Source organism: Poecile atricapillus, chromosome Z, assembly GCF_030490865.1.
Source record: "Poecile atricapillus isolate bPoeAtr1 chromosome Z, bPoeAtr1.hap1, whole genome shotgun sequence".
In the NCBI taxonomy this organism is placed as follows: domain Eukaryota; kingdom Metazoa; phylum Chordata; class Aves; order Passeriformes; family Paridae; genus Poecile; species Poecile atricapillus.
In genome coordinates, this window is record NC_081289.1 from 111,571,836 (window position 1) to 111,596,883 (window position 25,048).

At 37.8% G+C, this 25,048-nt stretch overlaps 1 protein-coding gene across 2 annotated transcripts in view; it reads right to left on the minus strand.

Annotated features, from left to right (window-relative positions):
• Positions 1-4,359: 4,359 nt before the first annotated feature.
• FOCAD (focadhesin) overlaps positions 4,360-25,048 on the minus strand; it is a 92,633-nt gene continuing 71,944 nt past the window's right edge. For both annotated transcript variants that reach the window (XM_058826304.1, XM_058826305.1), the window contains exons 28-44: positions 24,524-24,613; positions 21,659-21,806; positions 19,707-19,826; positions 18,877-18,999; positions 17,944-18,021; positions 17,459-17,530; positions 17,189-17,291; positions 16,032-16,112; positions 14,876-15,004; positions 13,842-13,957; positions 12,368-12,628; positions 11,656-11,745; positions 10,017-10,194; positions 8,489-8,586; positions 7,335-7,586; positions 6,149-6,224; positions 4,360-4,787 (exon numbers count right to left, since the gene is read on the minus strand). In XM_058826304.1, the coding sequence (XP_058682287.1) occupies positions 4,714-4,787; positions 6,149-6,224; positions 7,335-7,586; positions 8,489-8,586; positions 10,017-10,194; positions 11,656-11,745; positions 12,368-12,628; positions 13,842-13,957; positions 14,876-15,004; positions 16,032-16,112; positions 17,189-17,291; positions 17,459-17,530; positions 17,944-18,021; positions 18,877-18,999; positions 19,707-19,826; positions 21,659-21,806; positions 24,524-24,613 (2,089 nt within the window). In that variant the 3' untranslated portion in view covers positions 4,360-4,713. The remainder of the gene's footprint in view (positions 4,788-6,148; positions 6,225-7,334; positions 7,587-8,488; positions 8,587-10,016; positions 10,195-11,655; positions 11,746-12,367; positions 12,629-13,841; positions 13,958-14,875; positions 15,005-16,031; positions 16,113-17,188; positions 17,292-17,458; positions 17,531-17,943; positions 18,022-18,876; positions 19,000-19,706; positions 19,827-21,658; positions 21,807-24,523; positions 24,614-25,048) is intronic.

Genomic DNA, 25,048 nt, shown 5'->3' on the forward strand with positions numbered 1-25,048 from the left:
GTGTGTATGGCTATGGGGAATCCTCTTACACCCCTCCTAGGGAACCTGGATGCTCGACTACCTCTCTGAAGTGTGTGTACACATATGCACAAATCAGGGGGAATAAATAAGAACTGGAAATCTATGTCACAGAGCCATGATCTCACTGCAATTTCAGAGACATGGTGGGATAGCTCACCACTGGAATGTTGTCATGGATTCCTGTGTACTTTTTAGAAAGGACAGGTCAGTGAGGTGAGGCGGTGGAGTTGGTCTTTGTGTGAAAGAACATCAAGCTCTGCCCAGGGACAGACAAGGAGTTGAGAGCTTATGGGTAAAAATTCAGGGACAGGCTAAAATGGGTGACTCAGATAAGGAAGTTGATGAGGCTTCTATGGGCAGCTGGAAGTAGCCTTGAGATCATGGGCCTGGGTCCTCCTCTGAGAATTCAACAACCCTGGTATTTTGAGGCACAATGTGGCTTGGAACACAGTCCAGCAAGTTCCTGCAGATACTGGAAGATAACTTGTTAATCCAAGTGGTGGAGGAGCCAATGAGGAGAGTGCCCTACAGAGGTCCCTTCCCACTCCAATAATTCTGTGATTCTGTGAACTTAAATGGTTGTATATTGAGACACCAGCATCTCCAGATCTCTTTATGCAGGGCTGCTCTCCAGCCACTCTACCCATTTAGACTTGTATCAGGCACTACTCTGTACCAGATGCAGAATGCACCATTTTAACTTGTTAGATTTCATGCCATTAATCAAAACCAAATGCTCATCTGTCCACATCTTTCTGGAAGGTCTCTTGTCCTCAAGAGTCAACAGCAACTTTCAAGCTTAGTTTTGTCAACACACATACTAATGGTGCATTCAACTCCTGCCTCCTGATCATGGATAAATACATTGAACTGAACTGGTGCTAGATTCGAATCTTGAATTTGAATGAGGAACACTGGGGATAACTTTGTCAACCCCATGTACTACAACTCTTTGAGCTCTGCCATTCTGCCAGTTCTTTAACCAGTGCACCATGAACCCACTCATCTCACTGTTGAACAGCTTGTTCAGACAGATGTCATAAGGGACAGTATCAAAAGCCCCACCAGGTGGGTGGCTGTATCATAGAAGGGTATCAGATGAGTTACTCAGGGCTTTCCCTTTGTGAATTCATGTTGACTGTGCTTGAGGGTTGTATCGTTCTTAAAGTGCCTTTCAATAGTACCCAGTATGATCTCTGCAAATTTTCCCTGGTAATGAGATTAGACTAACAGGTCTGTAGCTGCCTGTGTCTTGCCTCATGCCCTTCTGGTAAACTGGATTAATGTCGGCCAGTTTCTGGTCAGCAGGGATCTCCCCAGACTCCCAAGAGATAGCTCTTCTAGTGCTCTGGGACAAATCCCATCAGGCCCCATGGGCTTACAAAGATTAAACTGATATACCTACTCATTTAGAGTTTCAGTGTGCAGAAATGGAAAGTCAATGCTGCTCTATGTCCTCTAACCGAGAGGACTAACCAGACTAATGTATATTGATGTTACTAATGACTGATGCAAAAGCATTATAATGCTTCTGCCTTCTCTTCATCCTTTTTTCAGGTGACTACCTTCATCAAGAATTGGTTGAATATTTTCCTTAAATCTCCTCTTGCTCTAAACATACTCAGACTTTCTTTATCTGACCCAACACTGGCCAGTTTCAACTCTGAGATTTGGACTTCTGTGTTTTCTCCCTAGACATGGGAACCACAGCTTTGTAACCATCCTCTGAGGCACGACCTGTCTTACAGAGATCATACCATTTATCTTCTTCCTGAGTTCCAAGAGGAGTTTGCTGTTCAGCCAAGCTGCTCTTCTGCTCTTATTGCTTGACTTTTGGAATAGTGTGATTTGCTTGCTCCTGTGCTTCTAAAAGGTTTTTCTTAAAGATGGACCAGCACTTGTGGATCTCTAAGTCCTGAAAATCAGATTCCCAGAGGACACTGCTAACTAGCTCCCTGAGCAGTTTAAGATTTGTTATCCTGAAATCTAGGATAGCAACTGTGCTGACTTGTTTCTCAGTTACACCAAAAAATTTAAATTCATAATTTAAACTCATGATTACTGTGCCCAAAACAGCCACCTAAAAATCCCATCTTCTCCCTCTCTATTCATGAACAGCAAGTTGGGGATGGGGGGAGGGGTAGAGGAGGGGACATCTTTCCTAGTTGTCTCAATGAATACTTGAGACAAGAAATTATCTTCAGCACACATCTGGAATTTCTCAGCCTTCCTTGCCACAGTTGTCTGGCATTTCCAGTAGATGTCCAGAAGCTGAAATATTCTGTAAGAACAAGACCAATGGACCAGAGATTTCTCCTTGTTGCCCATAGATTATTTAATCAGTGCTAGCATTGTGGCTGAATGAACAGCAGTAGACACTTACAATGATATCTGCTTTGTTTTCCATCTCCCTAATTTTTACTCAGAGGCTTTCAACCACATTATCCCTAACTGCAAGGAATGTACAGCGAAAATTGTGCCTTCCAATGTAACTCCTTTGCCTTGCCTGCCTTGACCATTCCCCCTGAACAGCCTACAGTCATGCATGCCAGCACTCCCATCATTGGACTCATTCTACAAAGTCTCACTAATCCCAGTGACAGCATAGCTTTGGGAGGTGACAAATGCTTCCAGTTAATCCTGTTTATTTCTTGTATCATAGGTGTTGATGTTCAACATTTCAGATACTCTCCTAAACTCTCAGTGCTCTTTGCAACTCTGTTAGCATTACGACCCTCAGGCCATGCTGACCCTTGGCTTACATTTTCTACTACACATCAGTAGGAATTCAGTTAATGGTCCTCTATGCAAATTGAAACACAGCAAGCTGGCATCACACAGTGATTCCCTTTAAAAAAGACAAAATTTCATCTGAATTAAAACACTAATAAACATACAAACTGAGATGATTAAAGTTGTGAGTTAGTTTGAAACTGTACATTAGAGATGGAACCATTAAAATGTGACATATTTGGCTTTGTTAGAAATTACTCAGAGATACACACAAATGGAAATGTCATGAACTGAGAGGCAGACTCACTGACAAGGACTTTCAGTGAGTCCTTCTGCACATTCACCTTTAGACAGTTTTCTCAGTATAGAGTTGCATATGCAGCAGAAAACTACCACTACCACTAAACTATCCACTATTTTGGAAAGTGTAACAAGTACAACAAGTGAAACAAGTACTGCATTAATCCTCCAAACACCCAATCAAAGAAGAAATGCTCAGCCTTCACACAGTATCCCTAGAAAGAGTCATGGAATCATAGATTATTCTGAGTTGGAAGGGGGCCGCTAGGATCATCAAAGTCTAGCTGCTGGACCTGCACAGGACAACCCCAGGAATCACACCTTGTGCCTGGGGGCATTGTCCAAATGCTTCTCGAGCTCTGCCAGGCTGGTGCTGTGACTATTCTGGGAAGCTGTTCCAGTGCCCAACTACAATGGGAGAAGAATCTCCTTCTAACAGCCAACATAAACCTCCCCTGACATGGCTTCAGGCTATCCCCTAGGGTCCTGACACTGGTCACCAGAGAGAAGAGATCAGTGCCTGCCCCTCCTCTTCCCCTCATGAGGAATTTGTAGTCTGTGATGAGGTCTGTCCTCAGTCTCCCTCTTCTCCAGGGCGAACAGACCAAGTGACCAAGAAGTCCTCTTTTACAGAGGAAATGTTATTAGTCCTGAAAAGAAGGTAATTCCTCCAATGGGGAGGGTTTCTTCTAGATGTATGGAAAAAACATTTCCTTCAACCTGATCAAAAATCAACAATGCTCTTAGCAGTACTGTTTTGAAAGACTAGAGAACAGTGCCAAATTATTTTCAGTTATTTTTTGTCTACTTCAGAAAAGAGGATTGCTAAATATAAAAACTCTTGGCAAAATTGCAAAGTGAAAAATTCTCTATTCTTTCAAAAAGAAAAAAGTAATAAGGAAAATAGCAGGGGCTAATCTATTTAAGATGATAAATGTGGAAAAGAGTTGCTGTATTGTCCCTTTTCACTAGAGGCAGAGAAAAACTCTTGTTATGTGCAAAGAAGTGTAAAAGAGACAAGAATGGTTACAAGTGGAAAGAAAATTGCAGCTGTCCTGGAGCTGCAGATACAACAGCCATCAGGATCATCAACTCATTTCAATGATCTTTATAAAGCCATGGCAAAACTGACATGTATACCACCCCTTTTCAGAAATCCTGCTCACATAATCTAGTCATAATGTGTTGTCACTACTGCACAAGAACATTATGTTATTACTAAAAGAAGGATTGTCATTTAAAAAATAATGCTCATTCCAAGTCTGTTACACTAAAACATATTTTAGTAAATACGCTATATCCAAATAAGTTTTACTAATTTGTTTTATTTTCAGCCGTTCCTTCAAAGCTTCCACAAATTAAAGGAATATTCCACTCCAGCTTTTGAGGTTCCCAGATGTCACTGAAACAACTCAATTAAAACTGAATGTATATTTCTCTTTTAGATTCAGTACATTTGCAAAATGTAATAACACATCAGTTAAAGACAAAATATTTTTTTTCATAGATATTTTTGTGATGAAGCAGAAGGGCAAAAACCCAAACCCAATTAAAAATCTTGTGATAGGAAACATCTTTGAAATGCAGCTTATTGATGCCTGAGTAGCAATATTACGCTTTCAAGTATGGACAGTTTTCTTCATCAGGTAAGATGTGCAGCTACCACCCATAAGCTTTAGTCCATACTGCTTTCTTCTTGAACTCTGCAAGAGACCTCAAGGCCAGAAGTGCAGCTGTGAAGACAGGGACAAATTATATTAAGTTTTGTAGTCCAAAGGAAAAGAGGTGAGAGTATTATTCCTAGCAATTTTACTAACACATGTATAGGTTTAGTTCTTGTTTTACTGAATCTTTTCATAATTCTTTCACTTGTGGTGATGTACTGAGCCCCTCCTCTGCTTTGTGGCACATCTCCAAATGAAATCATATCACATCATCTTCTAATTAGTCTATCACTTAGACACACAAATCAACCAACATTGCAGAAAGTTCAAATTCAATAAGCAATGATGCAAGCCAGGACATAGGAGGCACTGGAAACACCAGAAGCACAAAGTTAAGTCCTCCGCACAATTCACTGATTGGAAACACAACTCACTGATTCCTTAATTCAACTTGAAAGGATCATGCGCTTAGACAAAATCCAGTAACCAAACTAGTCACAGTCTAGTTATTCAGATGGAAGTTTCATGTTCTAGTATGTAAAAGGAAAAAAAAAAAAAGGAAGCTCAAGGGGAACAGTGACTTATCTCTATCAGGACATACTGAGAATATATGGTGAGTATCAAAACTCTCTGATACACAGAGGAGGTTCTCCAACAGCTCTTAGCATTGCTTCTGGTGGAGATTAGCAGACATTACAGGGTAATTTACCAGAGTCACTAAAGAGTGCAGACATCAAAACAAGGGTAATTATCCTAAACATGCAAATAACTTATAACTGGATGTCAAGAAGCCTTGTTTAGGTCTGACAAATCAGATGGTCCAAAGGAAGTACACTGTGTTCGTGGAAACAAGTACAAATGCACTTACTTCACTTGAGAATATTTGTGGTGTCCTCTTAAAATAAATTGCACAGATCCTACATATGTAAGTAAGCAATGGGATGTATGCTAGGCTACAACTCATACCATAATTCAACATGTTGTCTACTTTCCATCTTTGATTTCATGTATCTTTTCAGCAACCCTTATTTCTCTTTCCTTTTTTCTCAGAACCCTTTTACTAGGCTCTCCTAGTTCACCTCCTATCCCTTCCACACAGTGCAGTCTTTACTTGCACCTAAGTTATGTGATTTGTATTCTAGTACTGGAGCATTTCCCAATAGTATGCTGCATCTTATTTTTAAGGGTAACAGACAGATCTATCAATGAAATAAGTTTGTGCATTAGATGAACCTCTAGGTCTTTTGGACCCTAAGAGCTACATCATAAGCATCAGCAGATGAGACAAAAAATTTAAGGTCTTACAGACAAGAATGTCAACTTACCTGTGACAATTACCTCAAAGACAAAACCTCACTCCTTATAACAACTGCATTTTGATCTGTACTGACAGTTATGGAAAAATAAGGACTCAATTAAAAAAATATTACCTTTCAGCAGGTCCATGGAAGATTTTGATAATGCTTCCTTAGGACATTCCATCATATTGATCAGCCAGTCAATAAACTGAAGATCGAAATATGAAAAAAAAAAATCTGAATTAAAAGAGCCCCTGTATCAGAACATGACGATTTATTCTCAGTTTGACAAACAACATTTGATTTCTGCTATATTCAGTTATCTAATCAGAAGCAGTGGTCAACGAAGCTTCTGCCCAAAGTAAACAAAACACCCTAGAGTACATCTCCCTGTCAACGCTATTCTTCCCATAGCTGGATCTGAAGGGGGCTTTGTTCCTTCTCATTACCTCAGCAATAATTCTTCGTAGAAGGCACACTAAGTAGCTTCCCTACATCTTGCCTGTTCATACCTTTAACCTATTAATATAATTCTTTCTTATCAGTCTCTTGTCCAAATGTTTTACTGCAAATCCTTCAGAACTCTTATTGCTTTTGTTCCTCTTTTGACCTCTCTCATTTTTTGTTATTTTTTTCTGGCAGTGCAGGGTGCCTGGATGACAATATGGTATTTAGACTCATAAGGATGATTTTCAGGGCAAGGCCTCACATTCTTCCTTAAAACCTAATTAGGCACTTGCAAACTAACAGCTCACCCCTGCATTCCTCCCACATTCTGAATTCTGACTTCAGTGATAACTCTGAGCACAGAAGCATGCTAAGAGAAACCAGCTCTAAACAGATTCCATATTGCACAAAATGGATAACTATTCATTTAGAGATTAACAGCAGTACTTCCACATACAGGAACTACATGCATTGCACAAGTTTTCCACATTTATTTTCAACTCACACTTCAAAAGAAATGACACACACTGCAGAAGATCTTTGATTCCTCTGAATTTACAGTGTGGTGTGTCCAACTGCAGAGTATCCTTCTTTCAATGTTTAAAATACTGACTTAATACCAGCAGCTCCCAACTCTCTTCTCCCAGCTGTATTTTCTTAGGAGTTTGACTCCCAGCTTTGGAATTTATTTTTCTTTTTGCAACTCTCAAATTCTATGAAACTACATTCATATCTGATTAAAAATAACGTGAGATCACAAGCGAGATGCAACAAAATATACAGGAAATAACTGCTTAGCTAAGATCCAAGCTGACTACTAAAAATGGGGTGCTTTCTCATGTAAAGTGCTTACCACTACATGCAATTTTACCTTCTGTGTTTGTTCTTTCCATGGTTCTTTAGCCAGCAAAAGGGAAAGGCTATTTGGAAGGAGAGTGAGAGTCTCTTGCACAGCAAACTTGTCAGTGGAGTTCTTGCCAATGTGTTCCTCAGATAATTCTGGTGATACCATGTGGGGTTTACACAGTGACCAGTCAGCACTGAGGCCAAGCAGTAATGGTGCACCATGGTCAGCCCAGGCCAACACAGAAGCTGCAAAGAGCCACATGAGGAAATCTATGCACTAAACAGGAAAAAGGCAAAAAAGAACTCTATTAAATGAATAATACAGAAGGAAAAAACGAAAGAAAATAAGAAACCAATTCAAAAACCCCAGCAAAAAAAAATACCCACAAATAAACTCATCCAAAAAAGTAACCAACCAACAGACCAAGACCAAAATCCAGACGGTAACTCGGTCTTAAAAACAATCATCTAAAAATTCAGGTAAAATTCAAAATGCAAGAACTAAAAAGTTCTTAGTATCCTTCCATGCTTTGTAGAGCATAAGCCCCTTTCCAAATTCAAACTAAAATGTCTACAGAAAGAAAAGTAAAATCAGACTCTTCTAAAATAATCCCTTAGATTAAAGCTGATCCACAATTAATTTAAAATAGGGAAATAACTTTTTCACAGCAACATGACTGTTGAGGGGCCACAAGATGGTCACCCATGTGGTGCTATAAATGGTTGGGAAATATTGCAGCAATGTAATTAATGCCTTTCTATCTAAGCAGCAGCTTATTTTATGCCCTGAAACAGAAGATCTAAACAGCTGAAAACATTTCTCTAAAACTGTCCAAGCACTCTCAGAACCAGAAGCTAAACAAATCTGACCTGCCTAGACAGTTCTACTTAGCGAATTCAAAACTTTCCTTCAATTGTTCTAAATACAGTAAATTTGAAGTAATTATTTCCTTTAGTTGCCTTAAGGTTTTAATATAACTTAAATGTAAAGTTTATTTTAAAGTAAGAGTTTCAAATACACATTCATTCACAAAAATTGTGAGGATTTGCTCTGTGGTGGTAAGATCACAATCTTCTGAAATACAAAAGCATGGGGAATAATATTTATTACTGAGGAAAAATGTAAAATATATCAGAACCTCCTCCTTTTCTTGCTGCAAGTCATTTTCACAGGATTACCTCTTTCAGATCAACATTTTGTAAGGGTGTTGACCTGTATGCTGCATTTCTGATGTAGCCCATCAAGTCTAACAGCCAGTCCATTCTTTTCAGAACTCCTAGAAAAAGAGTAAGAACACCGACTCATGTCAAACACTGGAATGCACTGCTTTTCATTAAAAGCAAGCACAGAAAATCACTATAGCAAGAAAGTACTAACTGTAGAACATGGATCACCAACACCACTATCACATTTGATTAATTTTGCCACTGACTGAAAACATATAGGCCCTTAAACAGTATAGAAACTTTGTTTATAATGCATGCAACACACTGAACACCCATAAAAACAACCAAACCTGACTGGGAATTATTTGCCATATAATGGCAGCCTGCAGGATCCACTAACCAAGTCTGCATGTATGACTGCTACAGAATCCTAAAGCCTCCCTCAAATGTGCAAAATACTGTGAAAATAGTCTTACAGTGTTGAGAGGGTCAGTAAAATAGAGTCAAGGCATGCATATAAAATCAGCCCTCAATTCGTCTCAAGGATGGAAGATATTTCATTGATTCAGGTTCGGCTATCCAAAATCTGTTCTACCTCCTAGAAACTGAAAACCATGCTCACCACCAAGATCACATTACATCATACATTACTATGTCCATGTAATCTTTACAAGTGCCCCCTTTCATGCTGTCTCCTCTTTTACCTAAAGAATCCTCACTTCACTCCGTTAAAGCTCACTACTCTTTGAAGTTCTTCAAACACAGCTGGCAGCTAAGGCATCTGGCAATATAATGCTTTGAAGTTGTTCAGTGAACACAGGCAAAGACTCCTCTGCCATGAAATTGAGACCTCATTCTTGTATCTTTCTGTCCTTGTTTCTTCCTTCTTCATCTTCCTGTGTGATTCTCCTACTTCTCTTGCATCAGCCCCTATGCTTTGTCAGAACCATAACTGAGCCAAACCAAATCATTTACCTATCAGATGACTATCTGTTATAGTTATGAAGAGGAATAAAAGGACATTTAGTTCCTGTGTTAAATCAGTGGAAGGAGTTCAGGAAAGAAAGTTATCGCCCTAGTTCAACCTAGTTCATGGCAACATCCCCCCACCTTCTGTGTCACGTACCAATAAGTCAGATTTTAAGTCAGAAGGTTAGCAGAGTTGCACTATTAAGAGGTCTCTGATGTACAATGCACGTCTGTAACACTACACTAAAAAGACTGGGAGACACAGATCTAGTTAAAACTTGGTCTGTAAACCACATTGATGAGACAAATGACTTGTAGCTGGACCACAGAAAAAGAAGTAACTGGAGAAAAACATAAAAGTAAAGTTTGATACAAGTATTTGAATAATACAAGAATTCTGAAGACAATAGTTTCTAATATGGAAAAATTTAAAAACACTTTAGTTAAAGCATTTTAAAATTATTTTAAAATAATAAAATAATTTTATATTTAATTAATTAATTAATAGTATAAGTATATTCACAAATATCTGTTGATTGGATTGCTGATTTTACTATAAGCCTAATCTTACCTGTATTTTCATGTCTCACAATGCGAGTGTGATAGAAACTATGCAAGAACATCCATAAAATATTTTCTTTCTGGTGATATCCTGCCACAGTTTCAATCACAGCACTCAAGTTTGTCAGAGACAATCTGCCTTGAGAAATTAGATACACTTTCATGAACGTGGCCTTCTCTATATTGTTCTGCAAATACAATTAAAAACAGGTTAAATTGAAATGTATGCTTCTTGTGGGAACAGTAAATTTTGCATTCCTCTTTATAAAAAAAGAAACTCTTTGAATAACTAGTAGACTCAGTTTTCCTCAAGACAAATTATTAAATAGAAGACTGTATATATCACTTGAACTTTACACTGTTTGAAATAGTCTAGCAAAGTGTAACTCAGTAGAGCTTCTTTTCATCCTGCTTACATTTTACATGCCCCTGTGAAATGGAATGAACCAGCTTAACAGTTCTGGACACAAGTCTTCCTGCATGACAGATGCACTGCAGTGACAAAAAGAGGTTTTCTTACATGATGTTTTCCAGTGTGAAGTAAGAACTGAAAAACATAAGGAAATGACAGTTCAGCTTCCATAACCTATTTGAATGCTTGATGGTCTAGTGAATCTGATAGCAAGCAGAGCAGGGGGCTTTACATCACAGATGTTTGTTTTTAAAAGCTTGATCTGAAAACATCAAGTTCTTCCACACAGGTCATTTCCTTAGCATTTCAGCTGGTAAGAATTCCATTGCTAATTGATTCCACTGGTGAGCTACAAGATGAAAGCTTTTTTTATTCCATTATCATCCTCAGTCATCTTGTCCACCAGTGTGAATGTAAATATAGAACATAAAGTCAAGAATGAAAGGTTTTTCAGTCAATTATTTCACATTTTTAACCGAAGCACAGATCCACCAGTTCACGGACAGCTAGTCACCAGGATGCATTTACAGCCCAATTTCAAGCATGAGGGTATATTAACCAAAGAGGACTGCAGTCTTCTGTTTGCATTACTGGTCTGAAATTAAGAAGATGTAACACCACTCTGGTTCACACCATTCCTGCTCTGCTAACGGAAGTAATTCTCAGAATCACAGAATCAGGTAGGTTGGAAAAGACCTATGAGTTTATCAAGTTTACCATATGATTGAACAATACCATGTCAACTAGACCTCAGCACTGAGTGTCACATCCTTAAATGTCTTAAGTCTTTCCTTAAACCCCTCCAGGGACAATGTTTCCACCATCTCCCTAGTATGACATTCCCATTCGAAGGTCTAATCAACCTTTCTGTGAAGAAATTCTTCCTAATGTCCAGCCTAAATCTCTCCTGGTGCAGCTTAAGACTGTGTCTTCTTGTCCTGTCTGGGACTGGTTGCCTGAGAGAAGAGGCCAATCCCCACCTGACCAGGTTAGTTAAGACTCTCTGGTTCAAACCTCCCAGGTGAAATCACGAGTATTTCAGTTGCTTTGATAAAGTCTGGGATACGGATTCTTATCACTTCTGCTTCTCTCTACTGCCAGCAGAACACTTTTACCTACATGTCAGATAAAACTATTAAATGGTCCTAATAAGCTAAAATAGTCTGGTGACAAAAATGACAAGGTTGCTTGTTTCATATGATCTGGTGATAAAAGAGCAGATTTAAGATGTAGTTACCTTGGAGATCTGGACAATGCGATTGATCTCTGAATCGGCCATTTCTGAAATACATCTTGCTACGTCAACATACATCTCCAGTTCACTTCTCTGCAAACAGAAAAGTAAAAGCATGTCTAAATAGCCTATTTCCTGCTTTCTTCACCATCAAAATTGGTGAGTTTAGGAACTTGTTAATGATAATGATGAATAATTAATCTATCATCTAGTCTAACTTTATGTAATCTACTTCAGAAATTCTGTATTTTCTGGGGAATTCAACATATATCAATCTACAAGAATAATGGTACTTGAATACTTTGAAAGAGTTTATTTTATTTTTAATGGCAAAGTGCCATTCTTTGGAAGTAATTTCTGCAGCTAAATAGTTTCTTTAAATCACTGTGAGAAGTTGAATCCTCTGTGAGAAAAAGAAAACCTTCTCATTGTTCACTTCTTCTCTTTCAATAATGTTTATTTCAGTACTAATACTGTATTTTCCCATTACCAAATAATTTGTAAGGAAGGAGTGCACATTAGATTGTCACAACATTATTTTATTCTAAAATAACCAAAAATAACTTAAATTGAAATTATGTGGCTATTTTAACTATTATCATTAAAAACTGTACACATCTAATTCATGTTTCAAATCTGATGCATCAGTGCAAAAAGACGGGACTTACCATCATTAAAAAATACAGTGTTCAAACACTGCATACATACTTCTTACCTGAACCTCATTTGGAAGAAGCTCATATATTTTCTCCACAGCCTGACACAAGAAGCTCCAGCAAAACTGGGCAGGGTTGGGAACTTTCATTGCCTGGATGAGCCCCTGTAGAACACACTGGCAAATTTCTGGCCTTTTTGCGCGGTTCTTCACTTCAAATTGTTGTATGAGAAGCACTTCTGTAAAAGACTGCAGTTTGTCTTCTGCAACATGTTGCATCCACAGGGACAGGGACATGAAAAGGTATTTCTGAGTTTTCATCTGAAAAGGAAAAAGTTTTGCTCACCTTGAACTATTGTTGGATAAAATTATAAAAAGAGTGGCTCAAACACTATTTATAAAAGCACTTAAAAGTCATAAATATTTCTCAGTTATTTTCTTCTTCCCTTTTTCGATAATTTTTTTGAATTAAAAAGAGTTCAAAAATGTCAGTATTCTGTTTTCATTAAAAGCTGAAGAACTTAATTTTGACTAACCTTAGGCATCACATCTCCACATGAACAGAGCAATTTTATTACCTGGTGCCCACTGCATTCCTACATAAAACATGCAACGGTGCAGACAGAAGTATGATAGCCATAGAACCATTAACATTGCTAGCTAGTGAAGAAGAATGTAACCTGTATGAAATGCAGAGCTTACATACTCTGTGGCTCACCTCATTTTGTGACCTCCCCTTCCCACTGCAGCTGTAAAGTGGTAGTCAGAAATAAAATCTTTTTTTTGGTACCTTAGCAATTGTGTACCCTAAAAATACCAGCAAGTGTTTGCGTATCTAAGACTAATGAATTAAAACAAAAAACACTCCCTGAAGAGATCACAGACACAAACAATTAATTTTCTGGCAACTGTAATGAATCTGCTCCTGAGCTTGTGTAAAATGACAGAAATATGCAGTGAAGTGCTCTGTGGGATTCAGGGAGTTTTACATTACTGTACCATGGAATCCACATTTAATTCCAGAAGAACAGAACAGCAATGAAGGATAAGACTAGATTTGATTATCCTGTAGGTTGCTCTCTTGGGTATCTACAAAATTAAGGCAAGGTTTTCAAGACATAGCTTTTCTTTACTAGTTAGCTAGATCAAGAGACCTTGCTATGAAAAATAGGTAAACTTTTGGACAGATGAGGGTAGGCTTTTTTTTAAGACTATCAGCTTGTATAATAAAATAGACTTTTTTTCCCTACATGCCATGCTTTATGTCTCCAGGTTATCAGCACTATAGCATGAAATGAGAGAGAGAGAAAAGGCCCTAAGCAGTAAAGTAAAATCACTGTAGCAGGTCTTAAGTCTGCCTTGAATTTTAAGGCCCCAGAATAACCTTTCTCCCACTATAAATACTCACTAAATGGTATTTCTGAAGACTTCTGAACCCAGTAATACTTTTCCGATGAAACAGCCTAAACATTATCACTGAGGAATTTTGTATGAAAGAGGTGCTGAGCTCCCACAAGTTTTCTGACATACGTACACTGAGATTGTAGATAAGGGGAGGTGCCACCCACATCCCTAAAAGCATTGCTGCGTTTTGAGATGACTGGGCCTGTGTCACAGCCAATTCAAGGCAGAGATGTTTCACCTCATCACCTAAAACAGAAGAAAACAAGCTAATTTACAACAAAATCATTTTCCCTTTAAATTTGTTCTCAACTCATAAAATAAAGGAGGGTTATTGTTCTACTAGAGCACCACATTACAACTTATTTTTCTAAAAATCCTACTTCAAGTTTTTAACACATACATTTTAGAAGACTCTCCTTTCTATTTGTGCACTTTCAACAAGCAGTATCAGCATTTATTCAAGTTATTTCAATTTGCTCAGGAACAAAAATGAGGGAATTATAAGAAAAGTAAAATTTTTTTTAAAAGAAGTCCTTGCTAAATAAAATTAAGATTTTATCCACAAAAGGAAAAATGAGTCAATATTCCTGGACTATGATGCTGTCTGAAATCTAAAAACAGCTACAAAACACATGTACTGTTTCCACTGCAAATTCCCTCATTTAAAAAAGTAAGACTCCTAAGTGAAAAGCAGAAATATTTCATAAGAATTGCAGACTTCAGTATAGGAAACTTTTTCCATTATTTTGAAAATTATCACCCAGTGTAATTTAGTAGAAAGTGTATTTCAAAATAGTGATAGCTAGACGAACTACCAAACATCCAGCAGGTACTGAAAACAGGATACATTTAGTTGTATGTTTAGTCTTATGATGGGCTTTTATGTAAATAGTTCAAATGAAATATTAAGGCCACTTTCACCAAGGTTTTAGAGAACTTCTCAGCTCTGATCTTCTTTAGTTTTTCTTCAGTTAAAATAGTGTCCACATGGTGATGACAAATATATATTTGTAAACACTAGAAAGTCAGCCTTGAAAGCATAATAAAACTAACCACTGCACTAACTTCAAGTCCTGAAGAGGGCTCCAAAGTTTGTGAAAGCTGTATTAGTAAAGAACTCCTGTGACAAATATGGAAGTCTTAATAGAAAAGTACTACTCTTACCAAAGTCCAGCCTCATCAAAGGAGAAAGAATGGATGCCCAGTTTACAGGTGGATACTGATAGCTTTCTCCAACTAATGCAATGGGTGCCAGTGCTACTTTCACCAGCTCAGCTGGGACAGATTCAGGGCCTAGAACAGAAGATTCAGTCAAAGTCTGAATTTTATACACACATATTTGGCTGAACAGCTCACCAAAATATGTGAACACTGCACTGTAGTTCAAGCTGTAGAAAAGAACAGAAAAGTGTTACAAAATCACTGTTACTTCCTTTTGCATCTGAGAATTAGCCATCTCATTTATAATGAACAGTTACATTTTTAATCTCCTGTCAAAATGGCTTCTTCTTACTAATAAATAGAAACTTTCTGGTCCCTTGCTCTTGAGTCAATTTATAAGCTAATTACAGATATTCTACACCTAGTAAGGTAGTATTTTTCCATTTCTTATTGGGAGAACAGTGAAGTTTTCTGCCATCGCTTTCCTTTCTCATCTTTTAGATGCAGGCCAAAAGAACAGTCACATTAGTGCTAACCTTTGCTACATACCAAGTTATGTCCACATAAGTTGATCCTCCTGGAATCAAAATGTGGGCATTTTAATCTCCATTTAAACAAAGCTTGCTTAATAGCATGGCAGTGAGCTCACTTAGTTCCACATAGGAGTAATCCTCTCTCTCTATTTTCCTTAAGACTACTCCAACACATCTCTCTTTTACCAGGCTTCCTCAGTAAGACCATACTTTCTTCAGGCTTCTTTCCATCTATCACAGCAGTGATCTGTTTAATACCACTCTGTTACAGAGAATCTTAACCCAGCATCACTGAAATAAGGGGCAGCAGAAAGTCAGTCTGATGATGGAGTATTAACTGAGCACACCCTTGAAATGATTTGACTTTCATTCTCACAGGGAAGAAACATCATCTTAAGGAAAGGATTTTAAAAGTCAAAACCTAGGTGGAAAAAACTAAAGTCCTAACTACACAATATTACCTTATCATTTTGAGTGTAATTAAATTTCTATTTTAAATACCTCATATTAGTGAAGTTCAAATTTGTACTTGGAAAAGTTCTCTTAGCAAATAAAAGCAAGTGTTTAAGGCCACCTTTTATAGCTGTAACAAATTTCCCAGAGGGACAATGTAGTTTGATCCTTACCTTTCTTTCCACTTTCAATGGCAAAGTCAATGGCTGCCCTGATAAAGCTGTTTACGGGTAAGTAGCTAAAATCTGGAGGAACTGTGAAGATAAAAAGATGTTTATATTCTAAAACATCATTAGCAGAAATTATAACCTTCTGCTCCCATGTAAATTTAAATGCCAAACTGAGCTGTGTTTGAGCTAACTGATTCTGTAGGTGACTCAGAGTATTCAGACCCCAAGATTGATAGATGTATTGGCCTTGTCACCTCTAAGGCAAGCTAAACATTTTTTGTGGTGAAAGTTGCCAGATCTGAAAAAACAAATTCACAGATCAACTGAAAAGCCAGGGATAAGAACTTCATTAAAAATACATTGGGCGCTGCAAGTTGGAATTTGAAAGGGAGCACTTCAAAATTTAGGAAGTTAAATGCAGCAGAGACATTCTGTATCTATCTAACCTTAGGCATACATGCAGGCATACATAAAAGCAGAAACTTTGAGAGACCTTTCTCTGTGATTTCATCTATGCTTTGTGTTTTTGGTTCCCAGTTTAGTTCCCACCAAAGTGAAGAGCTTCAACTTAATTAGTTTAGTGCTGGTATTTCATTAACGATTAATTATTCGGCTTTTTTTTAACAATGGATATTGAAACAACACTTTAAGTTAGTGATGCATCAGCTGCCCTGAAAGGGCACAGAGCACTATTTTTTTTTTTATTTCAGCTAACCAGAGAAGATCTCCTTCTAGTAAAATACTTTTAAAAAGTCAGCTTGGTCTTGCTATAGATTCGTTTTTAAGTATTGATTTTTTTATGCAGCGGGAAGTGCTAAAACAGATAGTAGATGAATCAGTTCTAAATGGCATGGAGTAGATGTGAAATAGATGTGCCATAGGAGCTGTAAAACCTATTTACAGTTTATCCTATAAAAAACTAAAGAAGCAATACACAAGTTTGACCAGAACAATTTAGAACATTACCTTCATACTGCAAGTAAAAGCAGATGTGGGGATCAGCACACCGATTTCTGCTTCATGTTCCAACCTTTAGGCACACTGGACCGTGAGATCTCAAAGCAGTGTCTAACTTGTATTATCTAATGTGTCTCCCACTGTCTTTTTAGTGATGCGCTGTTTCTATATGTTATTTAAGAAGCAGTAATAAACCATCTTACCAGATGCCCTGTTCTGTGTAGAAGACAAACAGGACATGTGAAGACGTCCCAGAAGTCTTACTGCATTTGTCTGAAGACCAATCTGCTCTGAGAGACTAATTATCTGTTGAGACAATAAACCACTAGTTAGATGGATTCCCCTACACTGCCTCATTCAAACTGGATAAAGGATTACATAGTTTCTTTCAAACAGACTTGGCCTGCTTGTGCAAGGCGTGAAGGTACGGTAGTGCAATATCCAAAGGAGGAAAGAGGAGTCTGCCTTCTTACCTGTGTAAGGGTCCTGATCACTTCATTTAGCTTACTTTGAAACTGTGAGGACTGAATGGTCTCAGATTTCAGCTTCAAGAGGAAAAGAAAAGAAGGTGAATTTTGTAAGAGGTAGAAGAAGAAGCAACAAACAGAGAAAAAATTCTGAAAACAGATTACATTTGCACCCATGCCTTTCTCTAGGGAGTGGGAGAGAGAAAAGGAGAAAGCTTACATGGCTGCAAGCTTTTCCTCAGTGGCACTGAACATGGGCCATACGATGACAAAATGGAACAAACCCCATTTTATGCATTGCAATTCAATATTGCTTGGTTCATACCCAACATGAATTATTGCAAAAATGTGATGTCCTGGTTTACAGCCATTGCTGCAGGAATGGGGAGGATACATCCCATCTTGCCTTCTAGCCAAATTTTTCCATGATATTACGGTATATAAGAAAATATATACAGAATAAGAATATATAAGAATAAGCATATTCTCACCTGTATCATGCCTCCTTCAGAGCCCACCAGCGCAACTAGCCCACTGACAGCAGCCAGACGCTCCATTGTTGGAAAACCCTGGAAGCATAATTCAGGACCAGTGAGCCAATGTGATGACTATAACACTACTATTTTCACTACAAGAAAAATGCCTGGTTCTTCCAACTTAAAAACCATGACTACTATCATCAGTACACCTCTAATCCCAACAGCCTTTTCAGATCAGACTTCAGCATGGCAGATAATATTAATCCCTTTCTTGATGAATGAAAGCTTTATATGGAGCTTCCTTCTCACTTCTCCAAATATGAAATCACCATGGGATTGACAAATCACTTTTTTCCCTAGCACAATCTGCATTCCATAAAATATATCAGTGCAATTCAAAAACAGTTTCTTTATTAATGATTACCTTCAGCTGAATTCTAAATGTGTAAATTTAGAGTTTGATTTGTAACACCTAACTTTTCCAGATAAACTGAAATTATTATAATGACTAAGGCACTATAATCACCCTTATTTTTTTCTGGTTTTGACAAGCAGCACCTGATTGCACAAGACATTTTCACTTAATATCCTAGAATTTATCCTTGGGTACTGTTCCAAATTAGAGAAAATGTCCAAATTAAGACCTCATTGAGATAAACATTTCTCACAAATTTTCCAAGTAGAAGAGAAACAGAGATTTCTTTCCCTTTAACAAACAATTCAAAGTTATACTCTTGCTTCCAAATATCAATCAAAAAGCATATTCAGATAGTCATAACTTCTCCTAGCATCACTCCTGCAGAAGAGCAAGGAAAATTATGTTCCTACTGTTAATTTTAAACTGCACACTATCACTTTCCCACCTCCTCTACTCTCACCCATGCAAAAAAAATCAAAACAACAAAACAAGTACAAAACTCAGGATATGCACTCAAACTCCTTTACCTCTGCAAGCACAGTTTTTATCCAGGCTGGCATTAGTCTGTTACTCAGGTCTTCAGCTTTCCCATGACCACAAGCTGACAATCCATGTACTATTGCACCTAAAGCCAAAGCAAAACTGTAGGTCTGTAAGGTGAAAAGAACTTATTAAAAAACAGATTTTACAAAGGAATTTGTATTCTTTTATACATTTATTATTGAAACATTACTTGTATATTATTATTATTTCCCAGCTATTAGAGGTAACATCTTTGTCTAGAATACCAGATGCTTTCTTATTTCAAGTGACATGGGATTTTCTGGGATTAAATCTCTGGCACATAGAGCCTTTGTTTTAGAGCAGACTTTCTGATATAAAGATAAAAAGCCCTAGCACAAGTAATTAGCTCTGACTTATTATTCAGATAAACATTCTGAACAGTTGATTAATACAATAGCAGGCTTTGATTCAAAATGGTTGTCTCTCCTTGGTTCCTTCATTTCCTGACAAACATTAACCAGAAAAGAACTTGCACTAAAATATTGAGACTACAGAGACAAAAAATAACAGGATACAGTGACTAAAGACATCTAATGTAATAATTTATCTTCTAAATGCAATCAAACACATACAATTTGCTTTTCTTTTACTGTCTTTTAATCACTATACGAATTAATGAAATCAAGTGTTAGTCTTCGTAATTGCATGGTATGCAAAATACATTCAGTATTACTTAATGATGAAAGAAGATCAATATAATTGTCTTGAATTACAGTTTTGGTAAAGCAGTATCCAGTATTAAATAGATAAAGAGAGTAAGAGAACTGAAGCAAAGCCCAAATACAGTTATTACCTGCTGATTATCTTCTGCTAAGGTCCGTAGCTTGCTCATAGCCTTCTCAGCCTCAGCTGCTTCTATGATTCCAACACTGAAAGCAGAGACACTGGAACAGGCCACAGAATAGGCAAGCACCTGAAAAAAATTTTACTTCATTACCTAGAGGCTAATCAAGCTCATTGTAGCAATGGTCACATTGAATAATGTGCCAGTATGATAGAACAGACGTAACATTTTCAGTTTATACTTTCAGATATTTATTCCCTCTCTGAAAGACTCTTCATAGATGCCATTAATACTACACAAACACAACTAAAGCTTGGAAGTACTTCTGATTTTACAGAGGTCAAGCTCCTGACCTTCCACACAAATTTAGCTATTGTCTCAACACAAGTTACCTGATCACTATTTACGTAAGCATGCTCAGCATCCCATTAGGACTACAAGCAGGTCCACCAGGCCACACAGCCCACAACACCAGCCTCCTGTCCTTGCAGAAGGATTCACCAGCAACATGACTTTTCTGTTCTCCTGCCTTAGCCATGGAGAATAAGGAAGTGAAATCTGAACCACCAACAAAGCAGGTCTGCCAACTGTTTAACCTCCTCTGTACCAAAGACTCCATGACTCTGAGGGAAGCAGGTGAGAGCAGGTGATAGCACCCACCTACTATGCAGGATTGACATCAACTTGACTTGTAGCAAGTAATGTGCAGATTGTACCTCTTGCTGCGGCGGCCAAAATTGTCAAGTACTGGTTATATCCAAATCATTTACAGCTCTCAAAGAGCCTCCTGTGCATCTCATATAGTAGCATTCATCCTAGAATGCTGCCCAAATTTTACTCATTTGTACAAATCCTTACAGAGGTTTTAGTTGCAAAGGGTAACTTTTGCTTCTCATTCCAAACTGTCTCATGATGTTAAATAGCTGCTGCCCCTCATCTCAGAATTTGCTGTATTGAACTCAGTTTAATTTCAATAATGCACTTGAAGATCTCTCTTATTTCATAGCTGCAAGTAATGTTAATGCATGAACCATAAACTGCAAAAGGCTAATCCCCAACACATATGTATTGTCAAAAAAATAAAACTGCATCGAGGAAGATATTTAATAAAGAGCTTTCAGAACACTACCAACAGGGGAAAAGAACAATACTATCAATCTCTATTAAGTCCCATAGGAAAAACAGAGGATTATGCAAGTCAACTACTCAGCTGCTCCAGGCTTATATACATCATGTACAGACAGGGTTGCTTTTCTTGTGCAAAACATCTGCTTTTTTTGATTTTTGTTTTCTGTTGTAAACTGTTGGAATGTCATCCGTTTTCATTCAAGTTTTATCTCAGCAGAATTACAGGCTAAGTACACGGACCATGTCGAAACTTACAGGACATATCCTGGAAAAAACCTCCCTGAAAATGCAGGGCTCAATTTAAGTGTTGAAAACATAGAGAATAGTAAATGGGGCAATAGCAGCATGCACAAGTACAAAATTCACATTAGCTAGTGACACCAAATTTCGAAGTATACAAAAGGCATATTGAAGGAGGAAGTATTAGCATTATGTTCTCTCTCAGAGTAACCTGCTGTCTGCTCTTAGTAGAACAGATGAGAAGTAAACAACTGTATGTAAGAGACCCATATTCATAGTTAATCATGATCCAACTTTTAATAATTTAATTTGGGGTTAAGGAATTAAAGAAGACCTTTAAAGGACCATGCCTGTTATCTTTTCAGGCACTTTATTAATTTCTGTAAAGCATTACACATTATTCTATTCTTATATTGCTGTTATTGTCATTTTTTTTTCCCCAGAAGACATAAACCCATATATTGTGAAAGAAAAAGTAGAAATCAAGCTTTTCAGTACGACAGATAAAAAGTTTCAGCAAAAAGACTAAAGTTATTAAAAGGAGGCAATAAAATAAAAGGAAGACTTAAAATTTATGATAAAATAGATCATACCTCCTGGATTCCTCTGCTTTGGTTCTCACTGGTGTCCAGGTATTTGAAGAGTTTTCTCAATGAAGCGGAAACGTGCACTCGCGATTCTGTTTGGCTACTGTGACTCATAAATGAAAGAACAAGTCCTACTCCTAAAATACATCCAGTGCTTCAAGAGAAAACAGAAAGGATTAAGTATGCTTTGGCTGGTCTGAACTCCCTTTACAACCCAACAAAGTTTGCAGGCAAGATGACCTCTTGGCCTTGCCTGATAACTAGCCCTGTAGACAATTTATTACCACAGTCAATTTTGCAAATGGTTTTTATTTCACACATCCTTTTCGGGAAACACCAGATAAAAGAAGAGTGTAAGAAGAAAATGTGTATTTAAATAATAAGTCCTACACATACAGCCTCATGATTCTTTCTGCCTCTGAAGAACTAAAACAAAAAGCACCAAAAATTAGTATGAAAGACATATAGATCTAAAATCCTAGGTGCAATTTGTCCTGGTAGTATAAACTAGGAAATCCCAGTTAAACATAATAATTGTAGGTTCACTAGGTGTATTAGCATCTGCTGCTGTCAGACTCCTCCAAGAATTGCTTAATTTGCAAAAGTAAAGAAATTAGTGATTAAGCCAGAGAGCTGCTAAGATGGCTGTAGAGATTAAGGTATGCACCTCCATTTCTTAAACAGGAATGGTCAGGTGTGCTTTCTAACCTGTATGTACTAAAATTTGCATATGCTGTAGTGGAGCAGCTTCATCAGGGTAGATATATCCAGCACAATAAACTGTTTGATGGTGAGGATGATTAAAATTGCAACAAGAACATAGTTTCAAAGGACATAATTTAATAGGGCAGCTGGCACCAGCATCTCCACAGTCTCTGCCTTGTTTTCAGAAATTCCATTCTGGACCAAAGATCTTTCACTAAATTCTGCATGTGTGCTCCTATAACAAATTCCAAGTCATAAGTTTTGTCAGAAAACTTCCAAAGAGTTCTGGCTTCCATTATGAGATACTAAAGCATAGCAGACACTAACTGCTCTGAAGGTGACCTCTCACTGCTCCACAATAGCTCTTACCTGTAGATTATTTTTTCCCCCCCTTGCACATCTCCCTGACACTGCTTGTAGCAAGCACCAAGCCAATGAACATGGCTGGATCTTAGGCATTCACCTAAGCTTCTCCTATCCAATTTTAAAAAAGCAAGAGCTGCTGCTTTTACTCAGCTAGGTAAAAAAGAAACATCTGAGAATAACTTCAGTCATATTTTTAAGACAGTGTTTTACAGTAACTGGAGATTAAGGATGATTGAATGTGGCTAGAAGATGTGGAGGGGCGTCTTGGAAGTGGTATTTTTTTCCAGCAAAGATCAAACAAACCTTTTCAAGTAACTGCTGTATCTGAATTCACGAGTAGCCAACAAAACAAAGACATGGCTTATATACAAGAGTTCTAAATTCAAGTTTACGTTACTGCTTGTTGACAAAACTACATAGAAAGAAAATGGAATTTCTCATTAGAGGTACAGTATTTTATGTTAGATGCTGTTAATAAAGACTTATAACTGGAGACTAAAGCAAGAATAAAACTTCACCTTGTCTGTTCCCCTTTTTGTAACTAACAGTTGTTCTCACTTGGCTACCTTATTTGTGAGCTACATAAAATAAGTATTTAGGTATATTTCATCTACATGATATCTCATATTTCCCAGCATATTTTAAGAGTTTTAATGCCAGAGCATCAGGTTGCAGGGAGTCCTGCCTTCCACCGGGCACAGCTGAACCCGGACAGTGCTGATTCCCACACCCGCACTGCTCAGCAGACCTATGCTCAAAACAGTGTTAGCCTGTTTTTAGTGAAAATCACCAGTTTAGCAGGAGTGAAACACTGGTGAAAATGCTCATGCCTCACAGCTGATCATGCCTGTGTCACACTGGAATAAAAAGCTGGAAAAGATCTTCCTTTGGAACAGCAGTTTACAAGTACAGAAATGCAGAATTTGGACAACTCTGCAACATTTACAGCTTTATATTACTTCTTTGCTCACAGAGAGAACTCATACTAGAAACCAACTTCCTCTTAACCCTCAAAAACCATAGGCAGCACAAAAAACTACCCCCTCTTCAATCTTCCCCCTCTTGCTTGCTCCGTTGTTTCATATTCTTCTGTCAATCTCTTGTTGCCAGAGAAGTGGCTTGGCTCTTCTCTGAGGCTTTGATCTCCAGCTAATAGGCTGCACAAACCAGCAGCAACAGGCATGACAAAGGGGTGCAGCTGGTACAGTCCCTGTGTACTGTGTGTCACACCCTGTGCCACTCAAAAGGCAACAGAAATCCTCACTAAGCTACACAGATTCACAGCCCAATGGTGCACAGCTGTGACTCCTCAGAGCTTTTCAGAAAGTGCACTGGAGAAAGGAAGGAAAAGGCAAAAGGGAATTATTGCTGTTTCTTTTGAACAGGGAAGAGCTAAGCAGAGTAATGTCCAAAATCAAAGAAAACACTCACACTGCTCAAGATGCTGTGGTTCCTTTTCTGATTTTAAAGAGAAATGACTACTGTAGAAGAAACATGCTGCCATGCTATGTTACCTCATGTTAATTACCTCATAGCAACTGACACGTGTTTCATTGTCTTAGGAGTTTCAAATCCTGAATGTAAAAGCTTAAGCAATGTAGACCAAGCCTGTTTTAGAGAGCATGTAGCCCTCCAAAGGGCCTTTCCAGCCAGCCTGAGCTGGTGATCATATGGAAGTACTCTGAACCAGCTGTCTCCTTATCCTACTCTTAAACTTTGCTGTGTAGAATTAAGGCAGAAAGCATCAGTTAAAAAGGTAGACTTCAAAATAAAGTATCATCAGCAATAAAGGAAACTCACTTGTACTCCAGGCTGGTGTCAAAGCAGCAGTCCTCCAACACATCCACGGACTTCATGAGAACCAAGTTCATTTGCTGACCAGGTATATCACTACAAAACCAAACCAAAATAGAAAAAAAAAAAAAAATAATATCCAATGTCTGACAGTAGGAGGAGGTACCTATTAAGCACGATCTCACCTGTAACTATTTATAAGCTAAAGATTCATGACATTTTACACTATTAGCTTTGGCAGTCTCTCTCTACTTCACTGCCTAACACTTACTGATAAAAAAGAAGCATTTACATTCTCACTCCAAAGACGTCATATGGACTCCCCTCTTATAAAACATGTACTCCATTTTCATAATGAATAGGACGTCTTTAATTGAAACTAGGTCTGTAATCTGATATAAGATATAGCCACAACCCTGTGAGCTTTAATTTGTTGCAAGACAATGCTTTGAAGAATGTGTAAGATTAAGTTTTCAAATCATGCAGGGCAATGAAAAAGTAAAACTAGTCTGCAAGAAATGGTTAGATAAA